The sequence below is a fragment of the Dendropsophus ebraccatus genome, chromosome 1 (genome assembly GCF_027789765.1).
Source record: "Dendropsophus ebraccatus isolate aDenEbr1 chromosome 1, aDenEbr1.pat, whole genome shotgun sequence".
Taxonomy (NCBI): domain Eukaryota; kingdom Metazoa; phylum Chordata; class Amphibia; order Anura; family Hylidae; genus Dendropsophus; species Dendropsophus ebraccatus.
The window spans coordinates 170,594,895-170,620,885 of NC_091454.1; the positions used below are offsets into that span (position 1 = coordinate 170,594,895).

The following is a 25,991-nucleotide window of genomic DNA, read 5'->3' on the forward strand; positions in this document are numbered from 1 at the left end:
AGTAAAAAAAAAAGGTTATTACAGAACATCTGCTGGGAACTCTCTCTCTTTTTTTTTTTTTTTAAACCTGAAAATTTCTGACTGTGAAATGATGCAAAGAGAATCCACCGTGTCTCTACGTAAACATAAGTCAGTTTCAGAAGTAAATAAAGTATTTAAAAGTCCAAACTAGGAGTGGATACAAAATAGAAAAAAAAACAATAAAACATCTTCTGTGTTATGGCCCAACCAGGGACCTAACTAGAGCACCATCATTAGCCGTCATCATTTGCCGCACCCGGGTTTTGCAGATGTCCCTTTAATTGCAAGCACTCCTGACCAGCGCTTGCAGTTTTGTAGTTATGACTACACTTGATTGTTTAGTGGTCAGTCGGGGGAGCCCAATCAAAAGTTTTGTATGGGGCCGAGCCATTTCTAGTTACGCCCCTGAAGGTGAGTGCAGGTTATTGATTTCAATCACCCCTCTCCAGGTATATACCTAAAAATTCCTCTCCTGGGGCATCACTCACATCTTCCATGCTGCCTACTTCCATGCTGCTAGAGACATGTCAAAAGTTTTGATCGGTCCGGGTCTGAGTGCTCAAACCGGTATTGATTGGGTGATAAAGCGGGCAGAAGACGTGCTGCAGCGCGTTCACTCTCCACTCAGAAATAAAAAAAAAAAGATAGTCAGACTTATAATGGGCTCCTATGGCGCCTGACTCTTCTTTTTTTAACTCAGAGCAGGGAGCAGACGCGATTGGTTCAGGTCTGAGTCTTCCAGTGCTTATCAGCTGCTGTAAGTCCTGCAAGAAGTGGAGTTTTCTTTCCAATGTGACACGTGGCTCTCTTCTGCCAACTCTTTCTGTGACAGCAACTGTCCAGACAGCAGAAAACCTCTCCTGCTCTGGACAGTTGCTGGGTTCTTTCACAAGCTATATACAAGTACCTGAAAGAACTATCCTATACTCCTTGACTGTAAATTTAAATAGCATTTGTGGTGTGGAGGGGTTTTGAACACCCCTCACAAAAGCCTGGTACCTCAAAAGTGGAGTGGTGATGAAGTCATGTATAAGTTTTGCCACTAGATGTCACTATGTGTATTTATCTATGTATGTTGCACAGCTGTAGTCATGTAAGGGTTACTGTATTGTATCTTATGATCCTGTACACCAATGAGACTCTTTCTACTCATCTCTGTCCTCCTTTCTTCTGACATTCTCTTCTCCACCACTCACAGGAGCTGTTACATACACCCAGGGCCGTATTTACCACAAGGCACCCGTGGTCCGGTGCCTAGGGCAGCAGCACCAGGGAGCAGGGGGACAGAAAAAACAATTTTTTTTGTTTTTATTTTTTTAGTTTCCCTCCTCCCATTCAGACTTGCCAGTAAATCTGGTGTCTTTTCCAGGGAGGTGGGGGGTATGGTGGTATTGGTGAGGTCTGGTATCGCCAATAGGTGCGTGAAAATGGGGCGTCTTCAGGTTTAGTGCCTAGGGCAGCAGCAGCTGTTAATACAGCCCTGCATACACCCTGTAGAAAGTAGTCACATGGGGATAGGAAGTATAAGTTAGCTCTTCTTTGTTTCTCAGTGGAGCAAGACACACAGATTAGGCATCCCTGCTGAGTTTAGCCAGGAGTCTGGCTTTGTCAGGTTCCCTGTCCGGGACAGACCAGCTGTTGTGTACACGTATGGAGAACACAGAGACTTTCTTTTCTAAAGCAACACTTCTACATACAATGCAGTGCTAAACACCTACAGAGAGGACAAGTCAGAGATCACCCGAACCCACACCATGAACATCTTTAAAAGTGCAGGACAGTATGCTAAAGCATAGGAACTGATCCGGATAGAGCCAAGCAGCTAAGAGCCTACATACTCTATCTCGCAGGGCAGGTGACACCGGAAAATTTGGGACACTTAGCTCAACTGAGGTAACTAGGACTGGGGCTTATGTCACCCTGATAGGACGGGTACCCCGACACTGCAAGGCAAAAGATGGTATAGCGACAAAGGTTGAAATACTGGCACAAGTATTCTTCTTCTTTTAAGTATTCTTCTCAAGTATTTTTCTTCTTCTAAATTTCCAGCAGATCACAGTACTACATCGGGTTGGGACTCTCAAAACAAACTCTTCTCCACTACTCTGAACTCTCTACTCTTCTCAGCATGTAACCAAGTTAGCACTACTATCTTCTACCTCCATATCTCTTAGTACAGATCTGGTGAATGCAACTCTGTATCTCAACAGTCACTATTTCTCTTGTATCACAGAAGACTTGCTAGTAAAGAAAGTTTATGTATTCTACTGGGCCTCACTGATTATTGCACCAGCACTTACGCACTTACACACAAGCAACACCATCCTTGGGCCATTTCCCCTTTCTGTGGGTGGCGGTACTGACAGTCTGGATGGGTCATAACTCCACTCTGGACCACCGTGATAAGTGCCCAAGGGACCCATCACATTTTGGCAGGTCACCAATGATTGGGGAAGGGTATAGCCAGCCACACACAACACCTGTAAGGACCTGTAGCACTGGCGTCACTACAATCTCATAACTGGCTGAGCTATATTCCACCGACCAACCACCATAGCAGTGGCGTCACCCAGAACAACTTAACAGGTGACCGGTCGCAGAGTTACCACACATTCTGTCAGTCAATATGATTAAGCGGTTCTATCTCACAATGAAGGACACTGCTCCTGTTCTTCAGAAGTGAGATCCACATCTATCAGACATTTGTGGCACAAGCTATAGATATATATATACCTAATACTAAGATGAGGATACCCCTTTAAGTAGCTTTTAAAAGAGCACATTCAGTGCCAATGGTCTCACATCAGTATTTCATAAAGGATATGCTGACAGTACTTTTTGAAATCCCTCTGGCTTAATCCTTATATTTTGAATATGAAAAGAACCATTTATTACTACAGTTTGTGAAGGGAGAAATCCAGCATATAACCTGGTAAAAACAGACCCTGAAGCGTCACTGGAAACAGTGTGTACTTCCAAGATGTGTTCCTGCTCTTGGTCTGATTCCTAGTTGTTTCCTAACCTTCCCTGACTGCTCATTCATCAATGATGTGCAGATTAAAAACAGTCCTGTCTACTGTACTTAACTTGTGGCCTCCCTCTGCAAATAAATACACTGGAGATGACATCTAGAACCACAGGAAAACTATTAGCACTCATTTACACCTTGTGTTGGTGTGCTGTCCGACCACAACTGTTTTTTATTGCTGAGGCCAGTGGTACATAGGAAAAGCACACTGGGATAAAAGAACATGAAATAAGTAATCTTGTTTTTTTACAATACAGTTTTCTATTATAGGGAAACTCTGGAAAGAAAAATATTTCAGATCAACTGGCATCAGAAAGTTATATAGATTTGTAATTTACTTTTATTAAAAAATCTCAAGTCTTCTAGTACTTATAAGCTGCTGTATATCCTGCAAGAGATGGGCCCTCAACCAACCATGTTACATTTCCCTCTAGGCCAAAAGGCACCTTTGAGGGTCCAGGACAAATGTCCTTTCTCTGCCAAAGCCTAGAGAGGACCAATACTAAGATCGGATAGGACCTGGGCAGCTACCAAAGTATTCACCGATTAGCAATCCATGCAAGGGTGGCGTCTCTTGAAGGAGACCGCATGTTGCAGTGAGGTAAGGAAAGAGATGGCCACACATCCTCCGCTATACCTCCAGGAGGGACACCCAAAAGGGCACCCTGGAAATCCTTGTGACAAATATACATGTAAAGTAAACACACAGTGACTAAAAGAATAAATAAAATAGATGTGTGTCATGAATACAGCCGGGAAAGAGGAAAACAGGAAATGCCTAGCAGTGGGGACCAGCCGGTAGAGGGTCAGTGGCAGGTGAATACATGTTTTTTTCTTTTTTTATCGAACCTTAAAATCATATGTTGTTTTGTGCTGATAGCTGGCAGGCAGATCTATGTGTTTATATGGTTACTGACAACAAACTGTCTAGTCTGCTCCTACATGCTGCCTTCTATTTGTCCTATACATACATTTGGTAGGTCTTAAAGGACAACTCCGGCGCTGATAATAAAAAAAAAAAAACTGAACTGAAGCTCCAGTTGGTATCTTCATTTTTTCTTCACTTCCTGGTTTGGGGTTTCCCATGATGCACTTTGTCTCTTGTAATGTCTATCTGACTCTGTAGAACTGTTAGATGGCTTACAGCTTGCTCAGCCAATCAGAGCTGAGCAACCTAAGTCATCTGACAAAGGGAGGATGGCCTAACAGCTTCCCTCTTGATGATGTCATTGTCACAAAATTTCACTTCCTGGTGGGGGGTTGAAGGGGGGAAAGATAGGGAAAAGGAGCAGATAGGTGATTGAAGCATATTACAAAGTTAAATAACTTTGTAATGTGGTTCAATTACTGGGAAAAAGATTTTCACCAGAGTTGTCCTTTAAAAAGTGCACAAAATGCACACAAAACAGCTGCCCCTCTGAGTGTGTAATGTCAGGCATTCACACTTGTTTGCATAGATTTCTTCTCTGTGTTGAGTGCCGCATCTCCTTCTCTTTGCTGCAATTTGGTAGTGTGGCAAGACGTAAGGAAATTACAGCAGAAATTGCTTCCTGTGTAAAATGCTGCTGACCGAGCTTAGATAGAACAAGTATCCATTGCTTATGTGAATAAATAGTCTGTCGCTGGCTTATTTGTTGATTTTTATAACGTTCTTAGAAGCCGGATAGCTATGCACATTTCAGCAGTTATGCACCTAAATATAACGTGAGTCTAACTTCCAAAACATCCCAGGGATGTAGGCTTATATTTACAAAACTTGCAGAGCGATGGTGGATTTATAGGAACATGTCAGATGGTTGTAGAATGCAGTCATACAAAAGCATTCTTTCACAGTTTGGTTCTGCAATAATGAAGCTGAAAGTAAACAAGGCCCTTTGCCTGCACTTGTACATGGGTTCATCTACTTTGCACGTGATGGTCGCCTCTTTACAGCTGTAACTAATTCAAGAAGCCTATGTTGTATCATATACACAGACAATACTGGAGCATAATGCGTATGGTAAAATTCCTACACTCCAACATCCATTAGTTCTGAAATGTAAACATTTGTTTCCAACATAGGATAGTAGGATAATCTGGGATCTCAAAATACCATAAGCAGAAGACAGGGCAGATGTAATTAATAAGGAGATTAATATAATAGCGGCATGTTTATATTCTGTTATTATTTCTCTTTAATCATTTATGGAAGGAAGAGGGGCAGCTAGGATACTTCTCTTGTGTGACCAATCATCCTGTGCTGCCACCGCTGCTACATATGTGCACAGGAGCAAAAGCAGGTGGCAACATTAGCCTGGCCCATGGGGGTGGGCCACAGTGAGTACCACCCAAAGAAGCAAGTATTTTGGCTCATATTATGCACAGAAAAATGTACGAAAAAACAAGTGCTATATTGTTAAAGGGAACCAGTCACCATGAAAATGCTACCTGAGCTATCAGCATCATGTTATAGAGCAGAGAGAGCTGAACAGATTGCTATATATCTTTATGGGAAATGATTCAGTATAGTTGAAATTCCTGTAAAAGTGACACTGCCCACTGGACTCAAATGTCCACCTGTACCATCGTTTTTTTACGTGAATAGACCGACGCCGATAAGGGGATCCGGGTGCTGCTGTCCTTTTTTTGAACCACAGCCTGGTTCCTGCACATGTCGCCAGAGGTGGGCCCACTGGCACAAAGCGTGACAATTGATAGTATGTAAGCTCATGCATGCGAGAAGGGACCTCACTCCTCATGTATGGATAATTATATGTATATCTCTGTAATGTCTATTTTATGTATGTACCACCAGAACTGTAAAGTGCCGCGGAATCTCTTGGCGCTATATAAATAAAAAATATTATTATTATTATTTTTATTATTATTATTATCTCCCCTCTGTGACGCAGCTACATTACAATCAATAGCGCCGGAAATAGACCGGTGCCATGTGCGGGGTCTATTCATGTAAAAACAAAAAAGGGATGTACCAGTGGTACACTGTGCTTTAACACAGAGATTTCAATCAACATGTTACAAATTATACTAAAGATTTATATCAATCTGCTCAGATGTTCCTGCTCTATAATATGATGGTGTCACGAATCAGGCCACAGAGAGATGATGGAGAGACACGGACAGTGTACCCTAAGCTCAGCCCGGCCCACTGTCTCTGCCAACTTGCCGAAATCTGCTCTAAAAGGGCAGCGGGCAACTGGGCGACGGTCCCCGGCCTGAATATGTGAAACAAAAGACAAGACGAACAAACACAATAAGAGTTGTCAGCAATCCGGGTCACAACGGTCAGGCAGCAAAAGTACAAAATCGGATCCAAAAGGGTAGTCAAATAACAGGCAATAAGGACAGGCGCAGGCAACAAGCAAGGTAGGTCAAAGATACAAAGCAGGAGTCACCCAAAGAACCCTAAAGCAGGCAGACCGGCAAGGCACAGGCAGAAACAGAGATCTTAAATAGGAGGTCAGGAACCCGGTCCAGAAGGCGAGGGACCAGCTGTCAATCACTGAGACAAAACCCGGTTAACCATAACTTGACTAAAGAAAACTTAACAGAACAGACACGGGTGGGGCAGGGAAAACAATTAGCAAATCAGAAGGCATAAGACAGAGTTCAGACTGAGAACAAACAAAGGCAAACAAAACACAGGTTGAAAGTAATGGCCAAAAGCGCAGTCTCGGTGGTACCTTACACATTGAGGACTGCGCCAAAGTTTCATCATGTGCATTCATAACAGATGACGATAGATTAGATAGCATGCTGGAATAAGTGACACTCTTTCTGAGCATATTTCTTGGAAATGTGTGTCGGAGATGCAGGATGCCAGTTAGCCCTATTGAATAGGGCCAACCTTCATCCATAACCACAATTAGAAATGTGGTCCAAAGTGTCGACATGCACGTCAGGTATTCAAGGCTACCATCCTAAAATTCTGCCGCATATTACACAGAGTTATTTTGACCTTAGGAAAATGACGCTATAGGAACATAGCTGATAACTAATTGTCAGAGACTGCTGAAATGGTAAGAAAATAGTCATTGCTTTATTGGTGATGCCAATTGTATGTCTTGTATTTGTAAATTACATCTTTCTGTTGCGCTGTATACTTATGATTTTGTGTTGCATGATGAATATACAATATGATTGATTCCTGTTGCTGAACTGAAAGGCCCCGGCAGGGCCGTTTCTAGAGGCGGGCCGGGCGACCGCATGGGGCATCGACAGCCAGGGGGCACTGGTGTCACCTCCACCCCCTGGACCTCACCTAGCAGCGCGCTCCCCCACCCAGCCGCCTGCCCCATCATCTGCCCCTCAGCCCATCCCATCATCTGCCCAGATTGCCCCCACCCCGCCCAGCAGGGCCGGTCCCTCCAGGGGCGTTAAGTGGCCGCCGGATATCTTGTAAGTACAGTGAACTACCGGCACAGGCAGCCTGCCACACACTGGCCCGGAAGCTCACCACTGTAGCTTCGCGGCGCCTGGAATTCTCGCCTGCTTGGTGGTGGACATGTGACGTGATGACGTCACGTCACATGTCCACCGCCAAGGTGTGGAGAGAAGTCCAGGCGCCGCGGGGCTACAGCATTGAGCTTCCGGGCCGTTGTGTGGAAGGCTGCCTGTGCCGGTAGCTCACTGTACTTGCAAGATCAGCTGCCAGACGGAGACGCTGCTGCTGGATCCAGGATCCAAGAGAGGTGAGTGTATTTCTGTTTTTTTTATTTTTCTCAAAATTGCTGCAATGTTGGGGCTACAAAGGGGCCCATACTATGGAAGGCTGCACGGGGAGGGCTATTCTATGGGGGGCTAGGCTATACTTTGGGGGTCTACACGGGGGGAAAGCATTACTATGGGGGGCTACACAGGGGGTCTATACAATGGGGGCTACTCGGGGGAGGGCTATCCTATATGGGGCTATTACTATCTGGACTGCAAAGGGGGATTATTACTATGAGGGGAGCACAGGTGGGATTATTACTATTGGGACTGCACAGGGGGGATTATAACTATGAGGGAGAGCAAAGGGGGGATTATTACTATGGGGACAGAGCGGCGGGGATTATTACTATGGGAGGGAGCACAGGGGGATTATTACTATGGGGATGAGTACAGGGAGATTATTACTATATGGGTGCACAGCAGGGGATCCTATATACAGGGGGTAACACACATACCTACTGACTTCACTGCACATGACACAAAAAAGTTGTTGGAAGTTGTTGAAAAAGTGCAGAGCCTAAGACGTTTGTCTGGCAGGTTCTGAGGAGCTGAATTGTACTTGGAAGAAATCATCATGGTGGTCTGGGCCCGAAGGAGAGGAAAAGGAAATTGACGCCTCAGATCAAAGAAGACGTCACCTGTGAGTCATTTTTTTTATTTATTTTTTTTGGGGTGGGGGGGGGGCACTTTTAGCAAGATTTGCCCTGTTGTCCAAATTACCTAGAAACGGCCCTGGGCTCTGGTATTCGGCAGTGCTGCCATGATGTATCGGGCTTTCTCTTTGAAGGATAACACTTGGACATCATGTTCACCAACAGCATATAGCAGACTGGACTGCTCATATAGTCATCTAGGATTTATTCACCCACTTTGCTTTGTGGGTATAGCCTAATTCTGGATCAATGGAAATAATAGAGAGACATGGATGATAGATAACACATTGTGGTACTATGCCTCAGCTCTGCTAAATTACAATCAATAGACATGTATGTATAACTAGATACTCTATATATTGTAGATTATTAGCATTAGATTGTCACTGTTACCTACAGTATATATACACATACATAGTTTGTTAGTAATTTTGCTCCCCCCTCATTCTTTACATCTGCCTTTATTTTACACTAATTTAATTTCTTTACATCTGCCTAATTGCTGGATCAATGGAAATAATAAAGAGACATGAATGATAGATAACACATTATGGTACCATGCCTAAGCTCTGCTAAATTACAAGCAATATACATGTATGAATAACAAGATACTCTATATGTTGTAGATTCTTAAAGGGGTTGGTGTAACTCCTGGAGTCCTGGATCCACTGAACCGTCACTAGCGATGGCATTAACCGCACCAGGGAGCGGAGTTTAAGGGGCCGCTGGTTTTCACCAGAGCCCGCCGCAAGGCGGGATGGGCTTGCTGCAGCAGGCGGCCCCCAGGTCGCTACCCCTGGCTTGGTTGCTAGTGACAGCAGGCGAGGCGTGGCAGGAGCAGTAGGCAGAAGATAGTGCAGGCAGAGGTCTGTAGGCGTAACCGCAGGTGGCAGACAGTACTCAGGAACAATAGGTTAAGCAGCGGACAGGGGCTAGGGACCGGGTCAGCGGACAGGAACTAGGAACAAGGACTGAGGTCAGGAACAACAGGGAGCTGGGCCAAACGCTATAGGAAGCATGTAGAGGCTCCAGCACCTGTGGTGGGGCAGGGCTGGAATTTATAACTCTGAGACAGCCGGCGCGCGCCCTAGGAAGCGGGGACGCACGCACCGGCCGGCACAGCGACGGACAGGAGCGGGGCGAGGTGAGGCGCCCCCAGGGGCCGAAGTGGCAGCAACGTTGGGTCCATGCATGTGGACACGGCGGCTGCAGAACAAGGTGAGGGGGTGCGGCGGCGGTCCGGAGCGCGGGACGCCGCCGCAGCCCTGACAGTTGGCCACTTTATAGTCAAATAGGTCAGTACAAAGTATTAGTAAGTATACTCACTGTATATACTGAAAGAAGCTCCCTGTGTACCTCATAGAGGTAAAATCAGACTCTCCTCCTCCAGGCTGGGCTGCTCTGCTCTGTGGTGTTTCTGTCCATAAAATGGCTGACATGGAGGAGCATGTGACCATGCCCTGTCCCCTATGTCCTCCATAGACATATACAGTCTCAGTGGAAGACACTGGGGGGCGGGATATGGTCACATATGGTCACACTGGGGGGCGGGATATGGTCAGCCATCTTTTGGACCAAAACACCACAGAGCAGGGCAGCACAGCCTGGAGGGGGAGAGTCTGATTGTAGCTCTATGAGGTACACAGGGAGCTGCTGTCAGTATATACAGTGAGTACACTTATACTGTACACTGAACTATTTTACTATAAAGTGGCCAACCCCTTTAACATTAGATTGTCACTGTTACCTACAGTGTATATACAGATACATAATTTGTTTGTTTTTTTTGTTTGCATCTGCCTATTTTTTTCACAAAGTGCCCAAAACCCCTTTAAATAGGCTACATTCTAAAAAATATGGGGACGTTGGACAGATACGGCAGGTCTGCCCACTAGGACCTTGTGGGATAGCTGCAGGAACCCGATACAGGTTATGCTGAACCAGATGCGAAATAGTCGCTAGCGAATTGTGAGTTAGTTGGGAAACGCTACAGCCTCACTCACAACCACCGTAACAACCTTTTCATTAATGTTTTGAATTGTAATAGCACTGATGTCTTACTCTCCCCCCTTCCTCCGGTACTAAGCTCTATGACTTTTGGTTTTGTATTCTTCCTTTCCCCGGCCTTTCTTTTCTTACCGGGGCATGGTTCTCTGGGACACTAACTGATGAATGTTGACCGTTGTGTATCCTTATGCTGTTGATTCCCCCATGGTAAGGGGTTCTAACATTGTATGTTTCCTTTTAGCGACTATTGTCATATTGCCATGGTGTCCTACCTTTTTTCATACGTGACCTTGCTATCAAACACTGTTATGTTTTTCTTTGAAAAAGAAAAAAACCTAATAAAAACTATCTGATTTAAAAATAAATAGGCTACATTCTATACGCAAGGAAAATTGCCACTTTCATTCTTGCTGTTAGAAAAGATTGTGGATAGTCACGTTTGATTCAATGTGTATCAAAGTGATACCCTTAAAAAAAAGGTTGTATGACTAACAGACTAGAGATCACTGCCAAAGGACAGAACAACAGCTAAGTTCACTAATGCCTTCCATATTTAGAAGACAGGAGGAACAAAGTAAAGTGATTTATAGAGCCAGGGTTAACTGGGGCAGACGTATACCTTTTATGTACCCAAGGCAAATCACTAATGTGTGTATACAGCATAGGTAATGTACAGCTTTAGTTCAATGCTAAACTTCTTTAAAGCAATTTCCTAATATTCTTTATTTTCTGCAGTGCGGTCCTTAAAAGGGTCGATCACATGAAAAGGAACCTGTCAGGAGTTTTATGGTGCCCGAACTGCAAGCAGCATTAAGCAGGCACAGGCTTCCCTTTGTGATTCATTCAGGAAGGCTGAAGAGTTTCAGAGAAATCATAGTTTAAAAACAAGCAAGAAATGGTACAAAAAGTCATATGGACAGTCCCTGGTGGCTTCTCCCTGACCCCCTGGGCTTGGTTGGCAGGTCCCTCTGTATACACAATTGTAATAAGGAACCTGGTTTATTCTGTCCATTGTTTAGGCAGAATGAAACCCCTGGCGAGAAATCTTTAGGGCATAAACCCACACACCGTATATGCAGCGTATTTACTACTGCGATACGCAGCAAATACGCAACAAATACGCAGCAAATACGCAGCAGATTAGATCTAAATAGCTGAACACAGCATCAAATCTTCACCATCACATCTGCTGCGTATTTGTTGTGTATTTGCTGAGTATACGGTGTGTGGGTTTATACCCTTAAAGTGTTCCTGTCAATTTAAAAACTTTTGACAAGTCATAAGTTTTGTTCGGTCAGGCTCTGAGTGTTTAGGCCCTGACTGATGGCTAGAATCAGTAGGGGGAAGCGTAAGACACAAGACAGTCCAATAGACTCATGTGCATAGATCTAGAAAGAAAACACGCTTAGGCCTAGTTCACACAACCTAAAAATAAGGACAAAATACGTCCGTATATAGATAAAAACGCCCTGAAATAAAAAACATGATCATTATTTCCCTTACTTTTTACGTTGTGTGAACTAGGCCTTAGTGCGCACTTTTCCTGACTCTGGACACCATTCATTAATTTATAGCTACAGGGGGAGATTTATCAAACATGGTTTAAAGTGAAACTGGCTCAGTTGCCCCTAGCAACCAATCAGATTCCACCTTTCATTCCTCACAGACTCTTTGCAAAATGAAAGGTGAAATCTGGTTGCTAGGGGCAACTGAGCCAGTTTCACTTTACACCATGTTTGATAAATCTCCCCCACAGCCTCTTTAAAATATTAAGTAGCAGAGTAGAAGACGGCACTCCAGACAGTACGTGGTGCTCGTGGTAGGAAAAGGTCCCCAGTTAGTATCGAAGGTAAATCCCGGCACTCATGAGTTAAGTCATGCTTTTTTATTTAAGTGAACAAAGCAGGTACAGGTAGGAGATGACACGTTTCGGCCTATGGCCTTCATCAGCTGATGAAGGCCATAGGCCGAAATGCGTTCTTTTATGTACCTGCTTTGTTCACTTAAAAAAAAAACATTACTTAACTTGTGAGTGCCGGGATTTACCTTCGATCTTTGAAATATTAAGACTGCCATAAACTTGTCCACAAATCCTCTTCTCTCAACGTAGCTTCAGATGTACCGGAATAGCAATGGATTTCACACTGTGAGTTTGCAGTGAAATCCGCTGCAATTCCCTGTCTGCTTCTGTGGCTCCTGGCTCCCTGACGTCTTGCTCAGCCAATCAGTGCACTGTCCCACGGCAGCCACTGATTGGCTGAGCGGAATGTCAGGGAGTCAGGAGCCACAGGAGCAGGCCAGAGTACGGACGGTTACAGTATTCACCTAGCTGCGGCGGGTTACGGGGTTTACATACTCGCAGCAGAATGAAAATTTTGTTGTCAGTATGTAAACCCATACAAATGAGAGTATCCCTTACAGAAGAAAAACGGCCTTAGTGAGGGAGCCTGGACTGCAGATTTCCAGTATGTGAGACACCTAGTGGCCGATTTTATAGCGTTGAATTTTGTATAGAAAACAGGAAAAAATAAATACAGTAACTAAATAAATAGCAAAAATGTATTATATCACATACCCTGCTGATTTAACATTATTTATTGGTAATGACAATGCCCACTTAAAGGAGTACTCCGGCCATTTGTTTTTCAAGCTTAATTAACACACAATACATGTTATATAACTTTGTAATGTGTGTTAATAAGCTATCTGGCCCCATTCCCCCTGGAAGAGAAAGAAAGTATACATAACAAATAACTGTCAACCCTGTCCTCTTCTCCCGGGCGCCATCTTGGGTCTATGTCGTCAGAGCAGGGGGTGGGCCTGGTCTTCTTCCTCTTCGGCGTCTTCTACAGCAGTGATTGGGAGAGGAAAAGCCTTTTCATTTACTGGAGCACATCATATGGAAGCCATGTGATGTGTTCTGGCCAATGAAAAGGCTGCTAGGGCGCATGCTCATCAGCAGCCTTTTCTCTCCAATTCACTGCTCCGCAACCCAGAAGTGAGGGAGATCTGCGGACAGAGATAACGGGGACGCGGCCAGCGGGAGATTCAAGCGGCGATAGTCACCGGAGGGATGGTAAGTATATATGCTGTGTGTGTTTGAGGCTGAGCAGTCTTTCACTTCAGACATTGCCGGGAGCGGGCAAAAGCTAGCAGGACATTAGGCAGCTTGAGAGGTATGTATAGTTTATTATAACACAGTCAAGTGCAGTTGGCCGTGCATCGCTAGGTGTAATAGAGATGGTGTAATAGTCTGACGGACAAGGATTATAGGTCAGGACCTAAAGACACGATCAGCCGGTGATCATTGCCATCAGCTGATCGATGTCTTTATTACACAGTGATAATGTGGTAAATGGCCTAAATCACTCCTTACCTCAGAAATAAGTCTTGACAACTAAATATTAGTGTCTTGCAGTAGGGAGACAAAGAAGGACAAAGGAAGCAGAGGTGGAGCTTTCTAATTTTGTATAAGGAGGAGAAAAACTAGGCTGAGTGCAGCTTGTCTGGCTCCTCCAGTGATTCCACACCATGCTCCAGAAGCTCAATACTGTTGCAGAGGGTCCTCAATGTACCTAAAAGGTAAATCCCTCTTATGTCTTACCAGCCACAAAGTTTTGGGCAGCTGTTCATTTTGTAAATATTTGTTTTCTTACTTTGGACACAGTGCTGCCTCCTGAAAGTAATCCCCCCCCCTCTTCATTTTGTCATTGCCATAATCAGCAATTCACTGCTTAGAAAAGGACTGCTTTAGTAATATAACCCCTTCTATGTTATGATGCTTTGTTACTTTTCAACTCAGGTAACACCCATCCCCCAACAAGCCAAGTATAGTACTGTCCTTTAAATAATCACTCAGTACAGTCCCAGTCTGTTCGGTCCAGTGCATTTTCTTCAGCACTGTGTCACTGACATAGCAGAGAGGGAGAAAGCTTGTGAGTAGGCACTGTCCTAGGAAGAGCAAGTAAGGAATCAGAAGTCCATGTGATTGTGAGTGTATTGCAGGCAAACTGCCCAGATATGGTCCCGCTTCGCGAAATGGAGAATAAGAAATAGCTGTGCAACAGGGGATGGACTCTCAGTGGCTCAATAATACCAGTGGAAGCTCTACAATCACCTTGTCATCACTCTAAAGGGTTGATGTACCAAAACTATGCAGGTTTTAAAATTCTTTTGAAATTACAGGTATACTTAAAAGACCCTTTAAAAAAAAACAAAAAACTTACAATTCAGGTTGATATTTCCATGTCAACCTAAGCAGTGGCGGGGAAAAAATAGTCATCAATCAACCTGAGCAGTGACAGACGGCCGGTAAGTTAACCTTTCTGAAGTGGGACATTACTAGATACATAGAAGCATATTACCAGGCCCAGGGATATGACATGCATACATATCTCAAATATTTTATTTGTATGTTGAATATATTACGCACAGCATTTTAAATATTTTCCTTTTCTTATTTACATATACAATTTCTTTGACCTGTTTACATATATGTAGATATGGTGCTCACATACAATAAAAAGGACATAGCTCTATACAAATATACAATTTTATATGTACATCGAATATATTACACTTATAGAAACAGATGGGTACATTACATTGTAAAGGTATCACAAACACGACAGGTTGTCAGACAACGCAACACAAGACAAAGACACTTGTCCCAGAGAGGTTCTTAATAGATCTCTATGGATCACATTTAGGGTTTGTACACACTACAGAATTTCCAGAGACTTCAAGCAGATTCCTCTGGGTGGAATCAGCTTGAAGTCTCCCTGGAGATTCTTTAGGCTATGTTCACACTACGTATATTTCAGTCAGTATATTTCAGTCAGTATTGCAACCAAAACCAGGAGTGGATTAAAAACACAGAAAGGCTCTGTTCACACAATGTTGAAATTGAGTGGATGGCCGCCATTTAATGGCAAATATTTGCTGTTATTTTAAAACGGCTGTTATATTGAAATGATGGCATTTACTGTTATATGGCAGCCATCCACTCAATTTCAACATTGTGTGAACAGAGCCTTTCTGTGTTTTTAATCCACTCCTGGTTTTGGTTGCAACATGAGGACCACAATACTTGCTGAAATATGCGTAGTGTGAACCCAGCCTTATAATGCACGTACCCTGAGGGTATGTTCACATGTACTTAATCCACTGTGGAGTTTATTCTGCAGGTTTTAGCTATTTATACATATATTGATTAGATCCACAGCTTCAAATCTGCATCCTAAAAGCTGCCACAGAATAACTATATGTGAACATCGCCTTAAAGATACAGAACATTGCTTGCATTTTAGCAATTTCTTATGGATGATCCTTGTGCTGGTAAGGTACTGTGTTACATGCCTATCGTGATAACATTACACTGTATTACAGTATATGGAACAGTCAACAGTGTTGGAACCAGGAATGGTGGACACATTAGTGAATAGAGGTAAGACATAGATTATTTTAAACAGAGAACCAGACATGTAAGGCTTGTATTGTATAACACTACATAGACTTTAAGGCATGCATAGCTGTGACTGGACCTGTTAAAAGGGAATGAAATGCAATGACTGGAACCATGCAGAAACCACAGATCATTAGATGCCGCCTCGCTTCTGACATGGATTAGGGGGTCAGAGGGTTGGATCCAATATATCACTCTTGGGCTATAACAAAGTTCACTATAACAAAAATTAAATTTTTTCATGGCAGAATTATAACCCCTAATGATTTATTTCTTCCTGTTTCTACCTGCCTAAGACTGTGTTCACACTACCGTGAAAGGCTTCCATCCATAGTTCTGTCAGATTTGATGGGAAGAACACAACAAACACAAACATCCCAATGGAACCTGGTGCTGCTGGTGTCTACCGTTTTATGGGTCTGATGCTATAGTGTAGTTTCCTTTATAATATGAACCATGATGGCAGTGCCCAACACCAGCTTTACATGCAAGTATTAGAAGCATAAGCATGACTGTGGTTCTATAGATCTTAGGATTAGGCTCATGTGAAATCGGCCATACACATTAGATTGGTGATTCTGCCAATGTCAAGAAGCCTTGTGCAAGTGGCTGTACTGGTTGAGCATGAAGTCTATAAGCTTTGTATTCTCAGGCTGAGGAATGAACTAGTTCACTTTATGGTTTTACTGCAAAGAATACAGACATCTGTTAATTGTGATTTCTGCAATTAGCCATGAGGTGCTTCTGTATTGTCACAGCATGGAATGTCTGCTCCGCACATTCCTTCAAGCCCATAAAAGTGCATTCCTCTCAGTGCACACAAGGGACATTGCTGGGAGAACACAAAGAACTCATAAATAAGGCACAAATAGTAATATGTGCATAATTATTTTAACAAGCCGGATCCAATTGCTCATATTCATGTACCTTTCACTGTGTATGTAGATCTACATAATGATGGAGCCAAGATACATGACTGAAAGCAAAACAGTGCAAGAGCCAACAGGCCTGATAAGAGATAATAGGCAGATGAAAGCCCACGACTCTTTTGATCTTCCTAATTTGTGGCGAATCTCATCAGACTGAGGTTTCCACTACTTTGCAGCAAGCTGTTACTTCTAACTTCTCCACTCATTTCCCATATTTCAGTGACAACCTTAAAAGCTGCTAAGTAAACCATTTAGCTAAATTAGAAAGAGCAATGAATAACAGTACAGAACACTTCTAGACAAAATGAAGAAAGTACAAGCACTCCAGGTGTTACACTCAAGTCATGTGTCACTGACGACAATATATCTCCAGTACTACAGAGAGTCCGTTCTTCTCCTGGCAAATACTGCTGACATACTCTTTACAATGCCTCGTATTCCTGTCCCTTTCTTAGTGACCAATTTGGACTCCTTGATTTTGTCTACTAATCCATGAAATACCATCAGGACGCCATGATAAGCCTCTGCTGCTGAAACCTCATAGAAGTCGCAGTCCATAGAAAGAGCCAAAAGCCTTCCTTCTTCACTGGACACTGTTCGTAGATGATGGAGATCCCGTTTGTTACCCACAATGACTATGGGCAGTTTCTCCGGCCCTAAACAGTCTTTGGAAGCTTTGATGAGCTGGATTGTCTGGCAGATAATGTTAAAGCTGGCTCGGTCACATATGCTATAGACAAGGACAAAACCATCTGCCCACTGAATGCGTTTCTCCTCCTCAGCACAGCTTTCTTCTGTAGGCTCCTTAAGAAGCAAAAGAAGGAAATGTCATTAGTAAAGACGACACATAACTGCTTTCACAGAGCTGCTCTTCATAGTCGGATAGTAAAGATCAGAATACTAATAGATATTTCATGTTGATACATTGTAAACCCCTGCTGTTTACCGGCAGGTCCTCCATGATCAACCTCACTGCAGGTTTCACCACAGAACATCTGTTATGACCAGGGAAAACCACTCAGCATGTTATAATTTTTTATTAAGATCAATAAGCATGATTGGTCCTCTTTTTCTATATCTCTTACTACAGCTGAACCCCCCTCAATTACCTCCATATGCCTTAATAAGGTACACAATAAAAGCCCTATTACACCAAACTATAATCGTCCGTACTTATCACTGCCAGTACCCCACCGATCAAGAGAATAGCAGTCCACATGTTCTCCATGTAAACTGAGCAGTAAACTGCTTGCCTTGGCACCACTCCATCCACTGCTATAGCTGACAGATATTGCAGTTGGCTATTACTTTAGTCTCATAGCAGTGACTGGAGCAGTGGCCCACTGCCACTGTTCTCTTGACTGGTGAAGGTCATGGCAGTCAGATCACAGATTTATCATGTATCCAGTGGATACTATTAGGGGCCAACCCCTTTAACTTAATAGAACTCGATTTACAAGTCAGCCTTTATCTTGAGCTCTAAGCTGGCCATACACTTTACTTTACTGTTGACTGAACCTACCGATTTCTGCAAGACCAGCTGATAGGTGATGTCAAGAGGGAGAACTGAGCAGTTGAATTTTATCTGCCTGATACTTTTGTTCTTAGGAGAGATAAGCTGTTGTCAGAGGTGTCTGTGGATAGCAGTCTTGCCATCCTCCATTGAAAACACTTGCACACTTTAAGTGTCACGGTTAATTTTTTTTTTTGCAGAAATCAATAGTACAGGCGATTTTAAGAAACTTTGTAATTGGGTTTACTAGCCGAAAAATGTATTTTTATCATAAAAAAGCTTTTAAGCTCTCCCCCCCTGTCTTCATTGTTCTCTATGCAGAGGGGAGGGGTGGAAGGAGATGAGGCACCAAAACAGGACAACAAAGAGTTATTTACAGCTACATCACCAGGCTCTCTGCTCTGACTTCAGCACTGACCTCTCTGACCTCTGAATAGGGGCTTTCAGCAGCTCCCTGCTGTGTAATCCTTTGTTCTTTGCTACCTGCTACCGACTAATCTCCCTCCCCCCCCCCTCCATAACACAGACAGGATGCGACTGATGTAAAACAGTCGAGATTTCCTGATAATATGCAGTGGATGACAGAAAGGATTGGAGGGGGGGACCTGGAAAAAGTCTTTTTAAATGCAGATAATGGCATATTTGCCTAATAAACCCAATTACAAAGCTTCTTAAAATCGCCTGGACTAGTGATTTATGCCAAAAAAAAGTTTAACGACAGTGACACTTTAAGGCCCTATTACACTGAACGATTATTGGCCATACTCGGCCAATAATGGTCCCGTGCAATAGAAGGCAACAATCAGCCGACATGAACGATGTCGGCTGATCATTGTTGTCGTTTGTCTTTCAACATGTTGAAAGAAAAATGACTGTGATAGCATAAGGCTGCTGTTATATGTAGCCTCAGCAGGCAAGGCTAGTGCAGCGTTACTGATATTTGCAGGTTGGACCAGGACTTGCCACTTTAGGTAGGGGCAAGTCCAGGTGCAGCCCACATTATTGGTAGATTGCCAGCGCTAGTGATCATGGCTAAGGGTCCTCTGTTTATAGTCCGTTCCTGGCTTTGGCTTAAAAAAATCTGTCAGATAAATCTGTGTGTGTGAAAGGACCCCAACACTGGTATTTAACTGATAATTGTGTCCTGCTCCTGCACTTGCAACTGCTTAAAGCATCAAGCTCCAGTCCAATTGGCAAATATCATTAACACAGCCCTAGCTGCGGCTCCTAGTGTTGCATATAAGAGCAGCCTTAGGCTCTGTTCACAATAATGTTTTAAACATATTGGGGGAAATTTATCAAACTGTTGTAAAGTAGAACTGGCTCAGTTGCCCCTAGCAACCAATTAGCTTACACTTTTCATTCCTCAAAGATTCTTTAAAAATGAAAGGTGTAATCTGATTGGTTGCTAGGGGCAATTAAGACAATACTACTTTACACCATGTTTAATAAATCTCCCCCATCGTCCTTTATAATCTTCTAAAAACATAAGTCATATGTTACTACGAGCAGAGGCTAACCCATGGGGTAACTGGTTTTTCTTTTCTGCCCAGTGGGTTAGCTGGTGCATTCCTCAATCATTGCTCAAACTGCAAAATATGTGAAATCCACAGATAAGACACTTGTCAGTAGTCCAGCAGGTGGTAGTAATTCTCCTTATCTCACTTGACATTCTATACATGATCCAACACTGATACAGCTGATGCCCAAAGCTCTGCTTGTTATGATCTTCAGATGGCTGCTCTGTCTTTTTAGAGAACCTTCAATCAATAATGTTATTGTGGATCTGTGGAGCCAGCTATGGAAAGTCACTGGCATTTTCTCTGTTACATTCAGTTACACATTAAACGTTTAAGAGTAACTTATTAAACAAGAAATATGTCTTTGTCCCATGACATTTCTTCGACCATGTACAGGAGGAATGTGTCAGGTCACAGAAAAAAATCTATTGTAAAGAATATATATATATATATTTTAATCCTGCAACACTGATTGCAAAACATGGTTTGGAATTACATAAAGAGCAATATTTTTGGAACCACTATTTTCCACCACTGCCCTACAAGAGATGGCAGCCCTGCAGGGATTCTTACATTTTATCTCACTAACTTGCAGGTGGTGGCAATAATCTACATGGAATATTAGTTTTTCAGCTATTTCTCTAACAGTAGGGCCAGTGAAATATAGAATGTAGGGTAGCCTGGGCCCGAAAGTACAATACCTCTAAGCACATAATGACGGCTCATCAGCAATAGACAACGCCGTATTCTAAAAAGTACAGGGACGTGATCAGGGAAGAAATCTGAAATTCCAAACAGCCTAAAAAATACATAGACAGGACAGGCGTAGAAATCAACTACCGTTATGCACAGGCAACCATTCCAGTTATATACATCCAAGAAAAAGAGTTACAATAGCATCCCAAAAATATCCATTATTGATGGATGGACATGGACACCAGGTATTGACCAATAAATGGGATCTTTTTTAAGGGTACACTCTATGTGTGGGTCAGTACATTGAAACTATGTTCTGCTGATAATAAGACATTGATTTATGGATACTGTAGAAATTCTTATTCTTGGGTGAATGCAAGGCCAGAATATTTTGGATGCTGGCAGTCTGGCAGAGTTGACACAGTGACATATCTTATAGGTTAGTGGTGGAAAGTAGCTCAGCAGGGTGCTCAAAGGTTCAATCCTGCTTGTAGCATGGGCATTGCCCCACAATAACAGTAGGTGGCTATGTTCCCAAAAAATCTTCACAGACTTTTTTTGGATGTCTATCATTTTGGCACCATAATTAGCATCAACCGGACACATTTTGGCACAAAAATTCCAGTTTCCCAGAAAAACCCGTTGTGGGTTAGCCTATATATTTAAAGGGGTACTCCAGCGGCAGGGGGGGGGCACTTTTTTGCTGGGACCGGCAGCGTGTCCCGCATTGCGGCGCTCCGGTGCCCGGCCGCTTCCTGGTGTCCGGAGCGCCGCGATGCGGGACCCGCCCCTGGAACTGTGGAGGTGAGTGGACGTCTTTTCCTCCTCCCCACTCCCAGCAAAAAAGTGCCCCCCCCGCTGGAGTACCCCTTTAATGATTTCTACAAATTGTAAGCTTAGGGGGTAAGGTGCCTAAAGAAGATATAGACACCCACACTATACAAAGGGTAAGGGTCCTTTTTGGCGGCCTGATGTGCATCAGCTAGTTAAACGCTCGTTCGCAGTATCTTTACAAGGCATAATTATTTGCGTAGCCGGGCTGCACAAACGATTGCTGTATTGATCATGCAGCCATTTAAATGCATTATAATCAGACGGACATCCTGTTTAGATGTTCATCCCATAACAAATTATTTTACCGCACAAAAGATTCAATCAGCCCTTGCACGTCAGCTGATCATTGTCCTTTTTACACGGGCCGATTATTGGATAAATAAGCGTTTCGGCCCCGTGTAATAGGGTATTGAGGTGTTCTGGAAAATAGTGACATAAGGAGCGGAACAAACATGAAACACTCACCTTTGAATATGGAAAATCCCAGATATTAAAAATGACTTCCTTTCCATCCACCAAAACGTTGTGGCTATATATAGATTCTGCAAGGAAAACACAAACACAGTCACAACCCCGCTTTCTCCACAGGATTAGTACTGTAGGATTGTGGAGTGGGTTTTAGGAAAGCCAGCGTGCGTGTTCTAGAGAACCAAAACCAGAACGATCCACTAAGCCACATCTGTTCCCCTTAATAGTCAGCCTTTATTTCATTACACGTACATGTAGAACTGTACAGACAAATGATGTTATCCTACAGAATCTAAGGTAATTAGGCGGCCTCTTTATTTTACATGAATGGCATCGACTAAAAATAGATTTATTATTGCGTTACCATCAAGCAGGAGGATGACAAGTACAATGCACTCCGCAGTAATGACATTAGTGATGGTTCCCAGGCAATAGGATTGTGGAAAATAGGATAGGGTAGGGCTCTTCTCCATCTATACCATACTATGAATAAATAATAGACTGCATACTATACATAAAGTACTAAGCTTTGCATTTCATGCAATGTGTTTAGCACTATGCATTGCATATATGTACTGTATATATGTGTGTAAAACAGGAAAGACTAGCCTTTCTGAAGACGTTCACTTTAATATGATGGCGCTATATATTTAAAATTAGGATTCATATGTTTTATTACAGGTCTTAAGACTCTCCTCTGGATACTTACCCTTTAACCTAAGCGCTCAGCAATAAAATGCAGGCACCTCAGGCAACGCAAGGGTCTGACATTCTGCCTAAAACCATCACAGTAAATCACATGACCTTTTCATCCTAGACCTATGGGTTTTTGAATTTGCCTACATTTGTAATTTTTATCATTAATGTATAGTATACAGTATGCTCGATCCATCTACCTGAATTAGGGATTGGCCGATATGACATCTCATAGGGGACAGATTGGTTTTCCAGTTAGTCACTTATTTTATCAAGGAAGGCAAATAATGGTGGGCTAATGACAAACTGGTGAACCAATGGGATAAGGGACACACAGTATAAGAAATATTTACCAAGTTCCCCGTATTCGCCAATAAAACGTCTGGTTAGAAATCGGACTGTCAGTGCTGTAAAGAAACAGAAGCAAATGTTACGATCGGCAGGAACCATGTGTGAGCCGTACCCAGAACTCATGACTATTCATATGATACAACCCATAGTCCTTGTTATGTTTATGTCACTATCAGAGTCTATTTGCACAAGACGGCCAGCACCGATGGCGTGCCAAACTAACAAATACTAAATACTTTATTGCAAATTGACACAATTTTAGTGGTTTATGCCTACACATAAACTAAAAGTAAAGAACATAATAATTTCACCTGTAATTACTGTACAGACAAAATACAGTATAGTCATTTGCAGTCTTGTCACATGGCACACTACTAGCTCCAGTTGGCACCTAAAAATCTACACAATCAGGTTTTCAGCTATCAGCTGTTCTTTCCTTGTAATCTAGGCATATATTGGGCAATCCACCATGTCATACACAATTATCATGCTGAGATCATTTTTAGCCCGGGATCCAACAGGTACATAACATGTATGCAATTAAAGATGAGCAAATGACTCCCGTTCACAGTTTTGGTACCGATCTGGTAGCCAATAAAATTCAATGACAAATCAATCTGCCATGTCAATTCATAATATTTTGCTTTTCTCAATGCTTCTATGTTCTGCCAAGCAGTGTTCTTCCTTTCCAATTTAGATACATAATAAAACCTGTAAGAAAGCTTGAAAACCAGTCATACCTTTTTAGGATGAATACTTTTAGGTCACATGCACTACAATCTATATATATATATATATTATATAAAAATAATAATTAAAAAAAATGAGATATATATATATATATGTATCATTGTGGCTCTCCAGCAATTACAAAACTACATCAGCTGTCTGGGCATTCTGGGAGTTGTAGTACAGAAACAGCTGGTGAGCCACAGGTTATAGTCCACCTTAGAGGTTGCCCACAGATAGTGTCTGCCAGCCCTGGTTCACATATTCTGTGATACAGTGGTCAGCACTGCTCTAGTGATATAAATGAAAGAAAAGTAACTTTATATTGCTTCCAGATAACTGTAATGCTATCATATATACCAGGACATTAAACTACAGAAGTGATTCTGTACCTGTGATTCTCTAGCTGTTGCAAAACTACAACTCCCAACATGCCTGCATAATGGGAGTTGTACTGACAGCTGGAGAGCCACAGGTTGGGGATGGCTGGACTGCAGGGTACATGCAATAAGCACATTACTATGATAAATTTACAGGGGAACCACAACTCCTTGCGAATCATAGCTGACTGTAACTGGAAGAGCATGCTGGGAGTTGTAGTCCCAACAGAGGTTGCAGTCACTCACCTGATTTCCCGACCCCGTCTGCACCAAGAACTAAGATATTGGCTTCCATTTTTAGCGCAGTGGGTCCGGTCATGTCTGCCGGGGACACGGAGGGCTGATGTTCGGGGCTCAGGCTGACAGATCTCCGGAGTGGGATTTTTAGAACCATTTGCAGATGAGCCCCCCAGTATAATCCCGGCAGGAGCTCCCTCCTCCCTAGCACCGCACTCCTCTCCCTCTGAGCCCCCGCACGGAGCACAGCGCTGGCATTTCACTGGAACGTACCACTCGGCTCCAGACATAGGGGGGAACTAGAGCGACAAAACCCATACGTGAAGCACAGTGACCCTTGTGTTGTGATGAAATGGAGCTACTACTTGTCTCTTAACACGGTGAACATCAGTAAACAAGCCCTTAGGTTTACAGGAGAATGTTAGTTTCCCTGTGTTTTGGTACATCCCGCCATCAAGTATGCTGGTAGCTGGATGTGGACACTCTAGTTCATGTCACAACTGGATGAGTGTGAGCAGGGTGCAGGGTGAGTGAGTGTGAGCTGGGTGCAGGGTGAGTGAGTGTTAGCAGGGTGCAGGATGAGTGAGTGTGAGCAGGGTGAGTGAGTGTGAGCAGGGTAAGTGTGAGCAGGGTGAGTGAGTGTGAGCAGGGTGCAGGATAAGTGAGTGTGAGCAGGGTTCAGGGTGAGTGAGTGTGAGCAGGGTGCAGGATAAGTGAGTGTGAGCAGGGTTCAGGGTGAGTGAGTGTGAGCAGGGTGAGTGAGTGTGAGCTGGGTGCAGGGTGAGTGAGTTTGAGCAGGCTGAGTGAGTGTGAGCAGGGTAAGTGTGAGCAGGGTGAGTGTGAGCAGGGTGCAGGATGAGTGAGTGTGAGCAGGGTTCAGGGTGAGTGAGTGTGAGCAGGGTGAGTGAGTGTGAGCAGGGTGCAGGATGAGTGAGTGTGAGCAGGGTGAGTGAGTGTGAGCAGGGTGAGTGAGTGTGAGCAGGGTAAGTGTGAGCAGGGTGAGTGAGTGTGAGCAGGGTGAGTGAGTGTGAGCTGGGTGCAGGGTGAGTGAGTGTGAGCAGGGTAAGTGTGAGCAGGGTGCAGGGTGAGTGAGTGTGAGCAGGGTGAGTGTGAGCAGGGTGAGTGAGTGTGAGCTGGGTGCAGGGTGAGTGAGTGTGAGCAGGGTGAGTGAGTGTGAGCTGGGTGCAGGGTGAGTGAGTGTGAGCAGGGTAAGTGTGAGCAGGGTGAGTGAGTGTGAGCAGGGTGCGTGAGTGTGAGCAGGGTGAGTGAGTGAGTGTGAGCAGGGTGAGTGAGTGTGAGCAGGGTGCAGGGTGAGCTCTGCCACCACTCTCTCCATCACATGCTGCCACATCCCTAACATCCGAGGTTGTCATCTGTACAGGTTTACTAGTGTCCACCATCAGAGCTGACTGTGCACTACAGAGCCCATCCCTGTGTCACCTGCTGTACCCCTATATAACATAGGGGGATGCTAGGGCTTATAAATACCCATATAGAAAACCTCCTAAAAGAATTGCCCCCAAACTGGACAACTACATACCTCCCAAGTGTCCCTCTTTTGACCCAAGTCCCTCTGTCCCTCTTTGCCCCTTACATGTCCCTCTTTTTGACCTAGAAATTAGATTTGCAGTAAACTTTTTATGTTGCTTTAGAAAGTGCCTAGTTTCTTACTGTATAATAGACCACAACTTGCTTATTATTCCATCATCTGGTGCAAGTTGAATCCTAAAAATTGTCATATTCAGATGAATC

The 25,991-nt window shown here is 43.5% G+C and overlaps 1 protein-coding gene across 1 annotated transcript; it reads right to left on the bottom strand.

Annotated features, from left to right (window-relative positions):
- Window positions 1-14,814: 14,814 nt before the first annotated feature.
- LOC138801596 (ras-related and estrogen-regulated growth inhibitor-like protein) lies at window positions 14,815-24,479 on the bottom strand. The gene is made up of 4 exons (XM_069984600.1): window positions 24,249-24,479; window positions 22,896-22,949; window positions 21,844-21,920; window positions 14,815-17,619 (listed from the first exon to the last, which is right to left on the bottom strand). Exons 1-4 carry the CDS (start codon window positions 24,394-24,396, stop codon window positions 17,191-17,193), a joined length of 708 nt encoding a protein of 235 aa, XP_069840701.1. The 5' UTR covers window positions 24,397-24,479; the 3' UTR covers window positions 14,815-17,190.
- Between the last annotated feature and the right edge of the window lie 1,512 nt (window positions 24,480-25,991).

Bases quoted from the DNA above. Each gene is read 5' to 3' on its own strand.
- LOC138801596 (XM_069984600.1), bottom strand. From the start codon at position 24,396: ATGGTTCTAAAAATCCCACTCCGGAGATCTGTCAGCCTGAGCCCCGAA. The intron at 22,950-24,248 runs GTGAGTGACTGC...GTTTCTTTACAG, and splicing joins AGACGGGGTCGGGAAATCAG to CACTGACAGTCCGATTTCTA. The intron at 21,921-22,895 runs GTAAATATTTCT...TTTTCCTTGCAG, and splicing joins TGGCGAATACGGGGAACTTG to AATCTATATATAGCCACAAC.